Source organism: Notolabrus celidotus, chromosome 18, assembly GCF_009762535.1.
Source record: "Notolabrus celidotus isolate fNotCel1 chromosome 18, fNotCel1.pri, whole genome shotgun sequence".
In the NCBI taxonomy this organism is placed as follows: domain Eukaryota; kingdom Metazoa; phylum Chordata; class Actinopteri; order Labriformes; family Labridae; genus Notolabrus; species Notolabrus celidotus.
In genome coordinates, this window is record NC_048289.1 from 17,305,495 (window position 1) to 17,320,220 (window position 14,726).

A 14,726-nucleotide genomic window follows, 5' to 3' on the forward strand; every position below is an offset into this window, starting at 1 on the left:
AAGGCGCAGGATTACAAATGCGGGACAGACGGGACATGTGAACACAGAACAGTCTCAGATTTATTATGTAAAGAAACAAAATATATCTCAAGCACAACTAAAACACACGGAAATAGGTCTGTTTCGCACGCAATAAGTTGTCTTGTACTCCTGATTATGCGGCCATGAAAGGAAACAAAACAATAACAGCGTAAATTCCCTGGGGAGAGACAGAAGAGGGAAAGAGAAAGCCGGAGAGATAAAGAGAGAGAGAGAGAGAGAGAGAGAGAGAGAGAGAGAGAGAGGAGAGGGAGAGAGAGAGAGAGAGAGAGAGAGGGGAGAGGGGAGAGGGGGCGGGGGGTAGAGGGGGGCCTCAAGGTGCGCTTTTTAGCAGCACTGCCAGCTATTATTTATGCGCGCTTCAGAGCTGTGCATGCTTAATGGGAAGCGGCTATTCATGAGGCTGTGTGCAAATAGGCCGATGGCACCTGCCTCGCTCATTCACAGGCTTTTCTGCCCTGCTTTGGAATAACAATGGCATTAAGTGTGAAAAAAGAGTGTTGTATAAAAAATTAGCATGGCACATTAATTTATGAAGAATTTGGCCAAAGGAAATGAACGGTGAATTAGAGCCCCCAGATGAAAATAAGCTTTAAAATATAGCCTATAGAATTAGCATATTTACATTACCTTTTTTAAATTCTTCGTTGAATTATTTCTGGTGAAACACCCGGGTACAGACTAGCATACATTATACTTGGGATAATACACCCCTGAATATTTAGATAATGATACTTTTCTGAAGACAACAAAGGATGAAAATCATTCCAACTCTTCAGAGCATTTCTCTTTCACCTCCTTTCTTTCTGAAATTCCACATGCACTCCTTTGTTGAGTTCAGGGGTCGCGAAAAAGTCACGAAACACTGCACTTCTGTTCCCAGCTTGTGCTGACCTGTCAACCCTAAATAGCCCAAGGATTCGTACAGAACTACGTCAAATACTACAATACTCTCTTTGTTTGGTCACTACAATTCAAAGACCCAAACACATCAGTTAAACGGAAGTTATTCCCCAAACTGGCGATTTATCAACTCAACTCAACTCAACTCAACTCAACTTAACTTTATCTATATAGCACCTTTCATACATAAAAACATACAGCCCAAAGTGCTTTACAGAATAACAGAGACAGAAGACAACAGCAATGGTAAAATTATAAAAGGCATAAATAAAATACTTAAAAATAACATAAAATCAATACAGTAAAATTAATAAAATAAGTAATATTGGAAAGAAAAGTTAATATACAAGAATATAAATAGATACATAAATAATTATATAAGATAAATATATGTTAAAGCAATGATTCAAATAATAATGCAGTCCTGGGTTTAAAATAAATTATTCCAAATTAAAAGCTAGATTAAAAAGGTAAGTCTGAACAAGGACACAGAGTTTTCTTTCTTTTGCCACACTTGTAGCCAGAAGACAAATTTTGATTAGATGGAAAGACTGGAATCCTCCAACATTTAAACAGTGGATTAGAGACATGTTACATTTTGTAAAGCTGGAGAAGATAAGGTATACCGTCAGGGGATTGGCTAACAAGTTTATATTGATATGGCAGCCCTTTCTGAGTCATGTTGATGTTTTAAGCTCTGATCATTTTGTGGATGAGTAACCTTTCATCTCAATGCAAGTAATAAGAGGCATATGAATCAAACTGAAAGGACCCTTGAGATGCCCCTTTGGCTCATGCTGTTGCTCCCCTCTTTTGTGTGTTTCAGTGCTTGTTTATGCCCTAGATAATGGTGTACTGTTTCAACCCATAAAATCTCACTTTATCTATTTTACGTATTATTTCAATGTATTTATTGTATTTCATATTTTTTATTGTATTATTATTATTATTATTATTATTATTATTATTATTATTATTATTATCATTTTATTAATTTGTCGTTATTTCATTATATTGTAATGTTTTGATATCAAGTTATATTCCCTCTAAATGTTACCACTGTGAATTATTACTCTTGTATTGAAAAATTCATAAATAAACTTTGTTTAAAGGTAAGTCTTAAGTCCACTTTTTAAAACACCCAGTGTACCAGTTGGGTATTTTTCCCCATAAAACGTATCTACAATGGATGGTGTACTTGTCCTGTTTCAAGGCAGTAATTATTCGATACAGGACATTACCAAAGGTGTGATAAAATGGAGAAAAACCCCCACAGTTAAGCTTAAAAGTGACTGCAAAGTAAAGAAGTGGCTATCAGAGGCACATTTCGTTTGATGAAAAATGTTTAAATCTAGTTTCAATATTACAGTGTGAACACCTACATATATTTCATTTACAGTATGATGGAAACCCACAATGACATCCACGGTCTGTTTTATATTCATGTTAAAGCATTCACAGACCCTTTCTCATCTTTCTCATGAAGCAATGTTGAACGTCATCATGTCGCGCTTTATTGTGCTACGTCATCATCCGGCGACGCGTCGTGCCGTTTGTAAACAATAGTAGTGAAGTCCTAGAAATTGCATTGGGAGATTTAATGGACAGTCTTGTGAAGGTAAGCTTTAAATTCAAGTCAATAGTTTCAATGCACCGAAGTGTAAGTGAAGCTGTAGCGTTTGATAGCATCAAACGAGCATCACATAGCTTTCCGATAGGAAGCTACTTACCTCAACAACCTACTTTCATTACTGAATTGACAGCTATTGGTCAGAGTTCTACTCAAAGCAGATAGAGGGATTTTACGACGTCTTTTTGTTTAGTGTTATATCAAGGTTTAAATAAAACACACGTTTTGAACTTAGTTTTTATAGCCTCAGATCACGTGTCATTCATACTTATAAATCTGACAAACATGCAGGTTAATGCATGGGTAAATAATGCTTTTGAGACATCTAGGGGTTAATGTGAATTTTCCTCACCTGTAATCAGCGGTGGACAAAGTACACAGCTTCATTACTTAAGTCAAAGTATAGATGCCCCATGTAAAATATCACTCCACTCCAGTCCAATACAAGTGAAAGTTTCTCTGTCAGATTATTACTTGAGTTAAAGTACTGAAGTACTTGCTTTTAAAAATACGTATTCAAAGTACTTCTCAAAAACATTCAAAATGTTGTATTTTCACAATAGACAAGTTCAGTCAAGAACACATAGGAGTACATTCAGTTAAATTATGTTTATTTAGAAACCATTACTTGAAATCTCTAAAAACTACACCATGGAATAAAAACAGGAACTAAGTTATTCCAAGCACAGACAACTTAGTTTGAAATGTTCATCTGGAATGAAACAAATGTTACATAGCTCAACACACTTTCTCAGGTTGGACTGTGAATTTTTGTATGTTTGGGCAGAGTGGGAAACAGGGAGAACATTTCAAACGATACGTATCATTCTTCATTTCAAAATCCTCTAACACGGGCTGAAGATATGACCATGGGTGCTCAGGTGGAGAATTATAGACATCATTACCACCTCTAAATGAACTGCCTGATCTGTATGTATTTGCTCCACGTTCAACCGTGGAGACACACAATATACAGGTGTGACTAAACCACTGAGACAAACAGAACTACACAAACACATTTTACTGTCTTAGGGATCAGATTTCAGAAAAGAGAAGGACATTCATGAGCTGACTTCAAAGCAAAAGTAGTGAGTAACTAGAGCACTGATAGAAATGTAGTGAAGTAAAAAGTACAATCATTGTCTTCTAAATGTAGTGGAGTAAAATTAATAAGTATCCCCAAAAAATAATACTCAAGTTAAGTACAGATACTCAAAGAATTTACTTAAGTATAGTACTCTAGTAAATTTACTCTGTTACTGTCCACCGCTGACTGTAATGCACAATGCAATGCCTTTAAAATTATGCATCCTCTTGAAAACAGATGTTTACGTATGTGCTTCATGTATTATCAGATGTGGACCAATCTGTGTTTCCTCAGGTGCACGGAGGGGGTGGCTATGATTCTGACTTCAGTGATGAGGATGTGCAGGCAGAGTCCTCGGAGAGAGGACTTAAAAGGTAAAAAACATGAATATAGAATTAAAAATGCTTGATGGAATATTTATCTGTAATTATAACTGTGTCAGTGTACACTCTTGGTGTTTAATATCTGTGCTCATTTAACACTCGAATAAGTTAAACTAAGTAGGACGTCATATATAGGGTTGCCAACTTTGTCACTACTAAATAAGGACAGGTGCACGGTGCCATGGTGGTGTGAGCATGATGTGTGAATTCAGCGTATATCCATATTCTGATTCAACTGGAAATGCAGAAAGTGTGTATATTCCCTTTCATCCTTACTGTATCATTATCATATAACCTCATATAAATAAACCTCAAATAAACCACAATTTGGCTCTTTACATAAAAAAAATAGGCAAAATGAAAAAAATAATGCAAAAGAGGAGTATGACTCACTAAATCTACTTTTTCCATGGATACTTTTTGCTGCTCTTGACTGACTCAAGCAGTCTTTTGTCCTTCTGCACAGCCAGAGAGAAGTCCTTACATGACAAGTCACAGTTTACAGATATTTGAAGTTTTGATCAGCTCTGTGCTGCATCTGTTTCTGGAGTCTGACCATTTAATGGCCATCAGAGAGAAAATCCTCTCCACACTTTTTTTTGCAGGACATGGCGCATTTGCTTTGTATACAACTGATGTGTGTGAGGGGGCCTGTGATTGGATGACAGGCCGTGTGATTGGCACATGATCTGCCACTGGCCCACTGCCGTTTTATCTGATCTAGGATCTGTAGGGTGCAGTCTGTTGTATTTACAAGAGTTAATAGTCAATATACGGGACAATTGAGGTCCCGTATGAAAAAAAATTATTTAGCCCAATATACGGGATGTCCCGGCTAAAATGGGACAGTTGGCAACCCTAGTCATATATGTCCTACAATGTTACTTCTTATAAGTGCCTCATCTTAAGATGATGTTTTTGATGGGCTCGTTCACTTGTGTATGTATTTGTACCTGTTACAGGAAACGTGAAGAGGAAATCTTACAGAAGCCTTTCCAGAAGGGTCGACACTCGAAGGTGGCTCACAGGACTTTACACTCCAGTGAAGTGGACAGGTACAAGTGCAGTGAAATATCTTCCTCATATAGTTGAACTAGTTTCCTCCTAGCATCACTAATTTTAGGCTCATTGTATTTCACCTGTACACATTGAAAGTAATATTTCTGATAATATAAGGACTGTAGACAGTAGTATGATGAGAGGATTCAATCAAATTAGATTTATTAGGAGTTTGTGTGGTGCCGTGAAGTATGACCCAAATAAAATTAGGTTTCCAAATTTAATATTTTTGTTTTAAAACGTATCACTACTCCAAAAGTTAATGAAATTTTCTTCTAGGGAAGATTAGTGTTTTATGAATTTATGCCTCTAATAAATCCAAATGAGACCATCATTCTTTGTGTGATGATAGTCTCCTGTCAGACCATTTTTCTTGCTCTTTGTTCCTTTTTTGGGAACTTTTACCTGGACAAGGAAACTGAAATGAAAAGGCTTATTTGTTCCTGGGTTATTGCATGGAGAAAATTCAATCATGCATCTTTATCATTACTTAATTAATTCATTCTTTTATTTAAATCCTCTGGAAACACAATGAAAGAGAACCCTTGTTTGCTGAGTTAAGACAACAGTAGAGCACATACATATAAAATCAGGCAGTAACAAATACATAATTAGAGGAGGAAAGGGGGTAGCACTGGGGAAATGAACAAGAATAAAACATTTAATTGATCAATTAAGTGGCGTAAGGGCAAGAATTTGACATTTGAGTGCTAAAAAGTATTTTGCAATTTAAGTATTAAAGCAAAAACAATTTAAATCAATCCCAGTAGAATGAGGGTTCTGCTTTTTTTATTTTTTTGGCAGCAAGCTACGTTATGAGTAATCCACTCCAAAACTATGCATTGCTGTTCATTATTTTGTAGTATAGTAACATATTCAGATGATCCCGCAAACACAAAATCTAAAGGCATAGAACTGTTTTTTTAACAGTACTGTTCTGTTTTTTTTTTTTTGTTATTTTGTGCACAGTAGTATCATTTTCTCGTGTTTCTGTGGGCTTTGACTCTATGTAGACTGTCAAACAGTCATCTCAAGTAGAGATAGACCGATATGTTTTTTCAGGGCCGATACCGATACCGATTATTAGCAGTCAAGGAGGCCGATAATCAATATTTGGAGCCAATATTCATTTGGAGTAAAAGGGGAAATATTGTCATCAAAATTATGAATAATACAAACTACAACACTTAACTTTGTTTAAATGCCTTTAAGCATATGTTCATTAAACAGCTTTTCAGATTTGCAACATGTTAAAGGCTTTTTTTTTATCTTAGATAATAGACATCTTTGTTTTAGACTTCTAACGAAAAGTGCAGGGAGCCCCCAGGCTCAGCAGCATGTCTTATAAAGTTAAATGAAAACTTAAACAAATAAATAACTCCTTAAAGTTTTCTAGAAATGAGCCAAAATAACCCAGTTTTAAATTGATCTCTTATTGGCTGTCGGAAATTTAGAATAAAAGGCAGATGCCTATTGGCATCAAAATGCCGAATATCGGCGCCGATAATCGGCCCGGTCAATAATCTGTCTATCCCTAATTTCAAGTCAGTTTAGTGTTAGCATTTTGAAAGAGATATCTGCAGGTTTTGTAGCTTTAGACTCTGTATCTCAACTCAGACTCAATTTTATGCTTCTCAAGTTGCTCCACAGACTTTAATCAAGCAGAACATGGATTAATGAGCCTTGGTCGGAGGTCCTTTAACGCTAGCCACTGGCTCCATCAGAAACCCTGAAAACTTCCTACTTTCAAAGACGATATGGTCCCGGCAATAGCTGATGGATTCTGAAACTGGGTAATACATAACCATCCTCCATCTGTGTTCTTTTTTTTTCAGAGAGGAAGCCAGGAACAGAAGAGCTCACCTGATATCACTGAATGCCGTATCCTTTTTCAATCTTCCTTTATTGGCATTTAGAGGGAGTTAAAGACTGATTAAGCTGAATTCACACATAAGATAGAAATATGTTTGTTTATTTGTTGTCAGATTGAAAGAAAACCAATCCTTATATTATATCTCCAGTTTGAGCGGCATAAGAAGTTTGTGGGTGACTACATACTTTATTATGGTGGACAGATGAAGGACTTCAAACGCTCAAGGTGAGTATTGTGTTACAACATGAAGCTTTAGTCAATCAGTCATTTGCTGTCACTCTGGGCTATGACACTATTAATTTCAGTAGAGCTTTATTTATATGTCGATCTCATCACATAATACTTGTCTTAGTGTTTATTCCATCAGTTATTTCTCTTTATAAACCATCTATTTGTGTGTTTTCTTCCCTTCTTCAGAACGAATGACAAAACAGATCTGGATGTACTGCGTGAGAACCATCGCTTCCTCTGGAGAGATGAGGACGAGGATGACATGACATGGTATCCATACATAGTCAGCTATTGTGACAAATTGTCTGCTTGAAAATGTTTCCTTCAAAGAGTTTGAACTCTAAATCAACAAGTAGCTCAGGCCTGGTGACAAAAAAAAAAAAAAAAAACAGCTTGTTTGAGATTTGTTTAGGCTTTTCTCCCTGCCTCACACTTCTAACCTCGATCTGTTCCAGGGAAAAGGAACTTGCCAAGAAGTATTACGACAAGCTGTTCAAGGAGTACTGCATTGCTGACCTCAGCAGATACAAAGAAAACAAGGTGGGATATGTGGCGGCAGGCAGCAGATGTAGGCGTTCAGAGAATGTCACATTTATGTCAGTGTGCACAGTCACGAGCGGCTCATGTCACCTAGTGGTTAGTAATTATTTTGGACTAAAACAGCTCAATATTTTGGAGTTGTAACACCAGCAAAAAGCTGATATAGAAGTCAGCTTTAACGAGAAACAAATATGGAGGGAAATAATCTGTTTGGAGACACTACAGCCATCCAAGACATCCTCATTCTTTTTTGTCCTCAAACTAATTTTCCCAGAGGTGGCTCCATGGGTAAAGTTTAATATTTCGCAAGTCAGAAACTTATCTCCCCGAGCACTGGTCCACTTAAAATAAATGTTCAGGATATGATGTGCTTTGGCACTGTGCTTGGTCTGTAGTGAACCTGGTTCAAAGCCAGGCTTGAAAATGGACAATATGTGGAACCCAAGGGCAATGGCTCCATAGCTGCACTGTTATGTGTAATTATGCTGTACACTTATATTTTTTCAGAGTCACCCAATATTTAAAACTGATTACACAATGACTGACAGATGACATACACACATAACACAAATTGGGCAATCATAATTAGAGGCGTCTGTAGTTAAAATTCAAATTGTCATTATTCATAATCTAGCTCTGCAGCTATTAGTCCAGTTGGCTCAAAACATGCTGCAAAAACCCCAGATCTCCTCACAAATTATTCATAGTTGTTAATGACTGCAAATGCAGCACTGAGTTGCATCATTCCCACAAGTTTAGTCAAATTTTGATCAGCTGTGTTGGCTAAATGAGGTGTGACAGCGTGCAGATGCCTGCACAGACAGAGAGTGTGCTGTGAGAGCTGTGTAACGGCACCGGCAGAATACTAAATGCAGCAGACCAATCACTGCTCACTGGTGCTTCTTTTCAACTATTGGACACGCTGCTTACAGACAACCTAGATTATATTTACAGTGAAATAGCAATGTGCATGAAAGGCATTCATTTACATGAAGACATGACAGAAATACCTAAACTCACATACTATAGATACTGTATATGCTTTGCAGCTGCGAAGCCTCTGAAAAGCTGTTATGCTCCCAGTAATCACTGTGACACACAATACCCTGTGACTGAAATAAATGCTATACAATGCTAATGGATTTTCAAGAGCAGAGCAGATACTGAGTTATGATATGGAAAATTGATCTCAGAGAAAATTAGCAATTTATCTTGTGTGTCTGGCACTTTAGTTGTAAATGATTTTGCTGGCTTAAATGGATCTTTTTGAATTTGTGCCACACAGTTTGGATTTCGTTGGCGGACTGAGGATGAAGTTGTCTCTGGCAAAGGTAAGGCTTTCATTTACATTGACTTTATTCTCTTTTTTTTTATGTACACTGCTCATCATAACCAAAGACTGTGTGAACATTCGGACAGCATGACTGCACAGTCAAAAGTGTCCCCTGGTGACTGACTGCAGTGTAAGTATTAAAGCCTCATAATCCTTCATGTTAACAGATGGAACATGGGTTAATCTAGGAAATTAAAATACTTGTCAAATAATAATTCTAAAGCATGCTTCCTGTCATTTTAGTTCATGTTTTGTTATGCTGATTTACGTGCATGAGTTAATTTTTCAGTTCAAGTTTAGATTTAATTAGTTACTCAATGTTAAAAAGAGAGGATATGACACCATGATTGAAAGCTCTGTTGACCAATGTGAGTCCTGCAGTGTTTAGGTGATTAGCAGAGTAGAAAAAGAGAGGCGAGGGAATTCATAGGAAACTCTAACACAAATGAAAGTCATTGAACTCTCCACAAATGTCAGCTTGATATCAACACAAGAGTCTGTTCTGCTGTGGACTGTATCATCATGAGGAATTGTTCTTGTTTTTTCTATATTATTTGGATTATTTTCATAGTGAAAAGTGCCAAACACTTAGAAAAGCATAGCTTATATAACCTTTAAAAAATCTACAATAAAATAAGAAAATGTATCATTTTTAAATACAGTATAATAACATATAAAGGGGGTAATAACATGTGTGAAATAATTAAAAAAGAAGAAAATATTGAAAAAGAGGACAATATTCAATTAATAAATAAATAAAAAGGGCAAGGAAGCTAATCTCCCCCAGTGAGCAAATTACCCAAATCACCATGTTCCTTTTTTTGTATTCTTTGATTGTAAGGACCAGCAATTTTCTTTCAGTCAGCCGTACAGCTAGTCTGATCAACCCAATTTGTGTCCATTCACCTTCTTTCCAACAGAAGGTGTATTTGTTAGGGACAGATGCAATATACATGGACAAACTGAGAACAGCCACCTCGTGCAAGGGACACCTGTCCCTAGAAGGGCTTTTAAGAGAATAAAATATGATAACAGTAAGTTAAAATAACAAAAGAAAATGTATAATAAGGACGGCTAGAAACAATAAAACACTAATTTGGCAATGACAAAACATACAGAAAATCAGACGTGGTGAAGTTTGTAATGAGTTCCAAGTGATCAGGTAAATGGACTGGAGAAAAAAAGTGCTTTTTTTAGTCTTTCTGACCACTCAAAGCGCTTTTACATTACTCGTCACATTCACCCATTCATACCCATTCACTTACTGATGGTAGAGGCTGCTATGTAGTGAGGGACCATCAGTGTTAGTTAATCTCACTTCTTCGTTCACATTCACACACCTCTGAACAACAGAGGGAACAATTCGGGGTTCAGTGTCTTGCTCAAGGACACTTCGACATGTGACTGCCAAAGCGGGGATTGAACCGCCAACCTTCCAATTGATAGACAACCGACTCTACCCACTGAGTCTCATGAAAAGATTCCATTTTAAAGATGTAGATGGGAGGGATAGCAAATGAAAAAACAAGAACAAGCTAACGTGCAGGGAAATAAAAATGAACTATATCTTCACTCTGTTCTGTTAGAGGAAATCTGGCCTTAAAGGTTCAACATACTCTGTTAATTTAGTCCAAATCCTGTAAAATCTATCCTTTTGAACTGTAAGGGACATAATGACAGCCCTTCCTAAATATACATTATTCCAATCCAGTCATCAACAGTAGGGGGAGGTCCGATTTCAACCATTTCCTTGTGACAGCTTTTTTGCTTGCTGCCAAAAGAATTCTTTTCATTCCTATTCCATCCATCAAATAAAATGTCACTTGTAAAGATTGTGTAAGACCTCAAGGTCTGAAATGCTTTTGAATTTTTTGCCAACAAGGCACATTAACTGGGCCAAATCCCCATGTTTCAGAAAATATACAAAAGGTTCTCACATCTTTTCATACCATATAATTTAAAGTGTGTAATTCTTTCCATAGACATGCGTAATGCCATATATTTAACCCAGGCCCCCATATGATGTTTTTTAATATAAATTCTTTCTTTCTCCATGAGAGGTTGGGAGGCTAAAATAACCACCTTAGCTTCCATAGTGTATGCCACTTCACCCCAAAAAAGTTTGTATCTTATCACATTCCCATCTGCAATGTCTACAGTAAATATGTATGTAATATATAGTGTCCCTTTAGGACACCACAATTAAAACAGAGGTAGGTAATTACACAATGCTTATCTGTAAGTTAAATGTGTGCCTTTGGTTAGCAGATGGGATGTGACGTCAATCCAATGGCGGCTCCATCAGCCAGATCGCTTCTATGCATGCCTTGGCTTCAAAATATGTTACCATTCACAAGATGTTGGCGCCCACTGTGGGCTATATTTTGGCTTCATTTGTTCTTACAGTGGGAGGAGATGGAGGTGTGCAGTCCATATTTGACATACAGCCAATGGTCATTACCTTAATTTAACTTTTGTACTAATTTTCAGTGGATAATTGTTTTTGTTGACATAATATCTTTTTTATTTAATGTAGGTGTTTACATAAAGCAGCCAGACGTCCATACTAGAAGCTAGAATTTTCTGCAGGTTTTTATGGAATAGTATCAAATTAAAACTGCAACTGCAAAACAATGGATATCTGAGTATGCTGCTTGTGCATGCCATTCTCACACAATGCGGTGGGTCTGCTGTACACAGCTGGAAAGAAAAATAGGTGGTGTTTAACAGCTCCCAAAAGATACGGAAAAACAACAAAGTAATCAACCCTAAAGTAATACAATTAACTTTTTTAAAAGTACACTACCAGTCAAAAGATTGGAAACACCTTCTCATTGAAAGGTTTGTAGTTATTTTAATTATTTGAAACACTGTAGATTAATACTGAAGGTATCAAAACTATGAAAGAACATATGGAATTATTTAATTAACAAAAAAGAGTTAAACAAACCAGAATATGTTTTATATTTCAGATTCTGTAAAGTAGCCCCCTTTTTCCTTCATGACAGCTTTGCACACTCTTGGTATTCTCTCAGTCTGCTTCATGAAGTGGTCTCCTGGAATGGTTTCTAATTAACATGAGCCTTGTCAAGAGTTCATTTGTAGAATGACTTGCCTTCTTAATGTGTTTGAGACCATCAGTTGTGTTGTTCAGAGGTAGGGTTAGTACACAATGGATAGCCCTATTTGACTACTGTTGTAATCCAGATTATGGCCAAACCAGATTGTTTCATAGTTTTGATGTCTTCAGTATTAATCTACAATGTCAAAAATAATTAAAATAAATAAAAAACATTGAATGAGAAGGTGTGTCCAAACTTTTGACTGGCAATGTATATGATAGTATTCTGTCTTCATGTGGTGTGGATATGGGACACAGTCAATCTTCTGTCAATGTGCCTGCCATCATTTCCACATTTCCCCACTAGATGGCAACAGAGATGTAGAGAATTCTCGCAGTAGTACATGGAGTTGAAGGGACATCACCTTCACGTCACTGAACATGTAGGACTCCAGAAAAAACGAAAGGTCCTCTTACTGTACTTAGATTTTTCCTTGCCAGATCAGCATCAAAAGCTTTAACACTTTGACACTTAGAACCCTTTGTTTACTTTTTTATCTTTGAAGCCATTTCTCACCATTCAGCTACCAGCTGATCTGTTGCTTCACACAGATTCTCCTCAGTGCTTACCTTTGTTTTTGTTTACGTCTCACCAAGAATCCCCTTCTATCTTTGAAACGCAATGGAGCCCACTTAAACCGTCTGGCACTGCTGACATGATCAGGGTCTATTAATTGTTCAGGATTAGCACCTCTTCTGTGTGCTGCTCCTTCATGTGACACTGACAGATATTTAGAGGTTTACCTGCAAGGGCATTATCAGGGACTCTGAGTGTGAAGCTGCACTGACAGCTCATTGATATGCTTTGACATTTATCAACACACACACACACACATTCTCACACACATGTTTACACCCCATCAATGCAGCCTCACAAATATACACAGTATGTCTGAGAAAGCTGACTAAGCCAATATATTGTTCCAGATTAAGACTCTGTAATCCTGGTCTGTGACAGTTCACCCCTGTAGCAAAACTCGGCAGGAAGTGGATTAGATTAGGTCAGAGGCGCTTCACTTTGACTGTCGCGCCTGTGATTTGTGTACATTAACAAGAGACATACTTCTTAAGCACTATTAAGAGCACGGAATGGTAAAATCAATACTCATCTAATTCCAACGTCCTCGCTCAGAGGTCGAGGAAACACTGGGGCAAATTGAAAGTTTGGAGTATTTATGTTCAAGAGATGAAGTCGAGTTTCCATGGGCTATTTAAAGTATAATTTGATCTGAAGGACAATGAAAGGTGTCATTTCAGTCAAAGAAGTTCAAACTTTGGATGAAAATGATCATCGTTTCATAGTTACACATGTATTTGTTATTGTTAGTCCAGGTTTATAAGATAACAAGACTGGACTTCTTTCTGTGGATGAATCAAACATGACTGAACATTTCCTTGTGAAACGGATCCTGCATTTGCTTGTAAAGGGCACTGCACTTCTGCTCTGACACTGACACCATTTTTGGGAACAGTGCCCTTATCATCCTACTATCTGTGCACTTCAGGTCATGTTGGTGTTAGGTAATGCTGACTAGTCCTCAACCAATCAGGTAGATTAAGAAGAGTACTGACCTTCATTTTTAAGGACATTGATTTGACATGAGATGAAAGTCAAGGCAGTTTTGAAAAATGTATATTTTCTCTTGTGTTAGTTGTTGGAATACAGTTAATTAGGGTCCCTACATCTTCAAGAATTCTTGAAGAATAAGATTGACGTCTCTGGTGTGCTCAACCTCCTCTTTTTACCCACAAACCACCATCAAACAGCAGCTAATGGAAACATTCAACACTTTCCTAGCAAAAAATTATTCAACAAAGTGTATCAGCATTGTAGGTGTTGGGACTTGGAGGAAAAACCTGCAGTTCCCAGAGTATCCACTTGAGGCTGACTCCAAAAGCCAAGCAGCTTCCGTTAGAGCCCATATTAAAAATGTCCTTTTTTTTACACCAGAATTAAATGTTTACATCTGGCGCAAAAACTGTTTTGGTCTCCAGACCCATAGACTATATAAAATATGGACGTAGTATACGAGATGTCACCCATCTGTTCCTGAGCGCTGTTTTGAAGCAAATCGATGGTGGCAGCCATATTGGAAATGCGGAACTCAACCAGGCAGAGTGTGACATAAAGGGGCGGCGTTTGAGCCTCCTAGCCAACAGCTATGTGTTCCCGACTGGGAGTCAAGTCAGTCATGTCCTTGTTTGGGCAAAAACTTGTAATCTTAATATCTTCTGAACCGTCACCCCCTGTACTGTGTGCTGATAGAGAGATTAGCTACGTAGGGCCAAGCCGTTTTTTTGAATGGGCGTCTATGTAGTTTCCGGTGTTTCTGCAGCCAGCCTCAAGCGGATTCTCGATGAACTGCAGTTTATAACACTTCCGCATGGGCTTCATAGTTTGAGACTGGAGGTTGCCGCTTGTCCAGACCTCATTCATTTCCTTTGATTTGACTGGTAGCTGTTTGTGACGTCAATCCAATGGCGGCTCCATCAGCCAGATCGCTTCTATGCATGCCTTGGCTTCAAA

The 14,726-nt window shown here is 37.5% G+C and overlaps 1 protein-coding gene across 1 annotated transcript in view; it reads left to right on the plus strand.

The window, feature by feature from the left end:
- The first annotated feature begins 2,435 nt into the window (after nt 1–2,435).
- Nucleotides 2,436–14,726, plus strand: part of fra10ac1 (FRA10A associated CGG repeat 1) — a 30,566-nt gene continuing 18,275 nt past the window's right edge. Inside the window, exons 1-8 of the mRNA XM_034708801.1 lie at nt 2,436–2,560; nt 3,954–4,033; nt 5,005–5,097; nt 6,937–6,982; nt 7,123–7,199; nt 7,392–7,475; nt 7,661–7,745; nt 9,031–9,076. Of these exons, the coding sequence (XP_034564692.1) occupies nt 2,543–2,560; nt 3,954–4,033; nt 5,005–5,097; nt 6,937–6,982; nt 7,123–7,199; nt 7,392–7,475; nt 7,661–7,745; nt 9,031–9,076 (529 nt within the window). The 5' untranslated portion in view covers nt 2,436–2,542. The remainder of the gene's footprint in view (nt 2,561–3,953; nt 4,034–5,004; nt 5,098–6,936; nt 6,983–7,122; nt 7,200–7,391; nt 7,476–7,660; nt 7,746–9,030; nt 9,077–14,726) is intronic.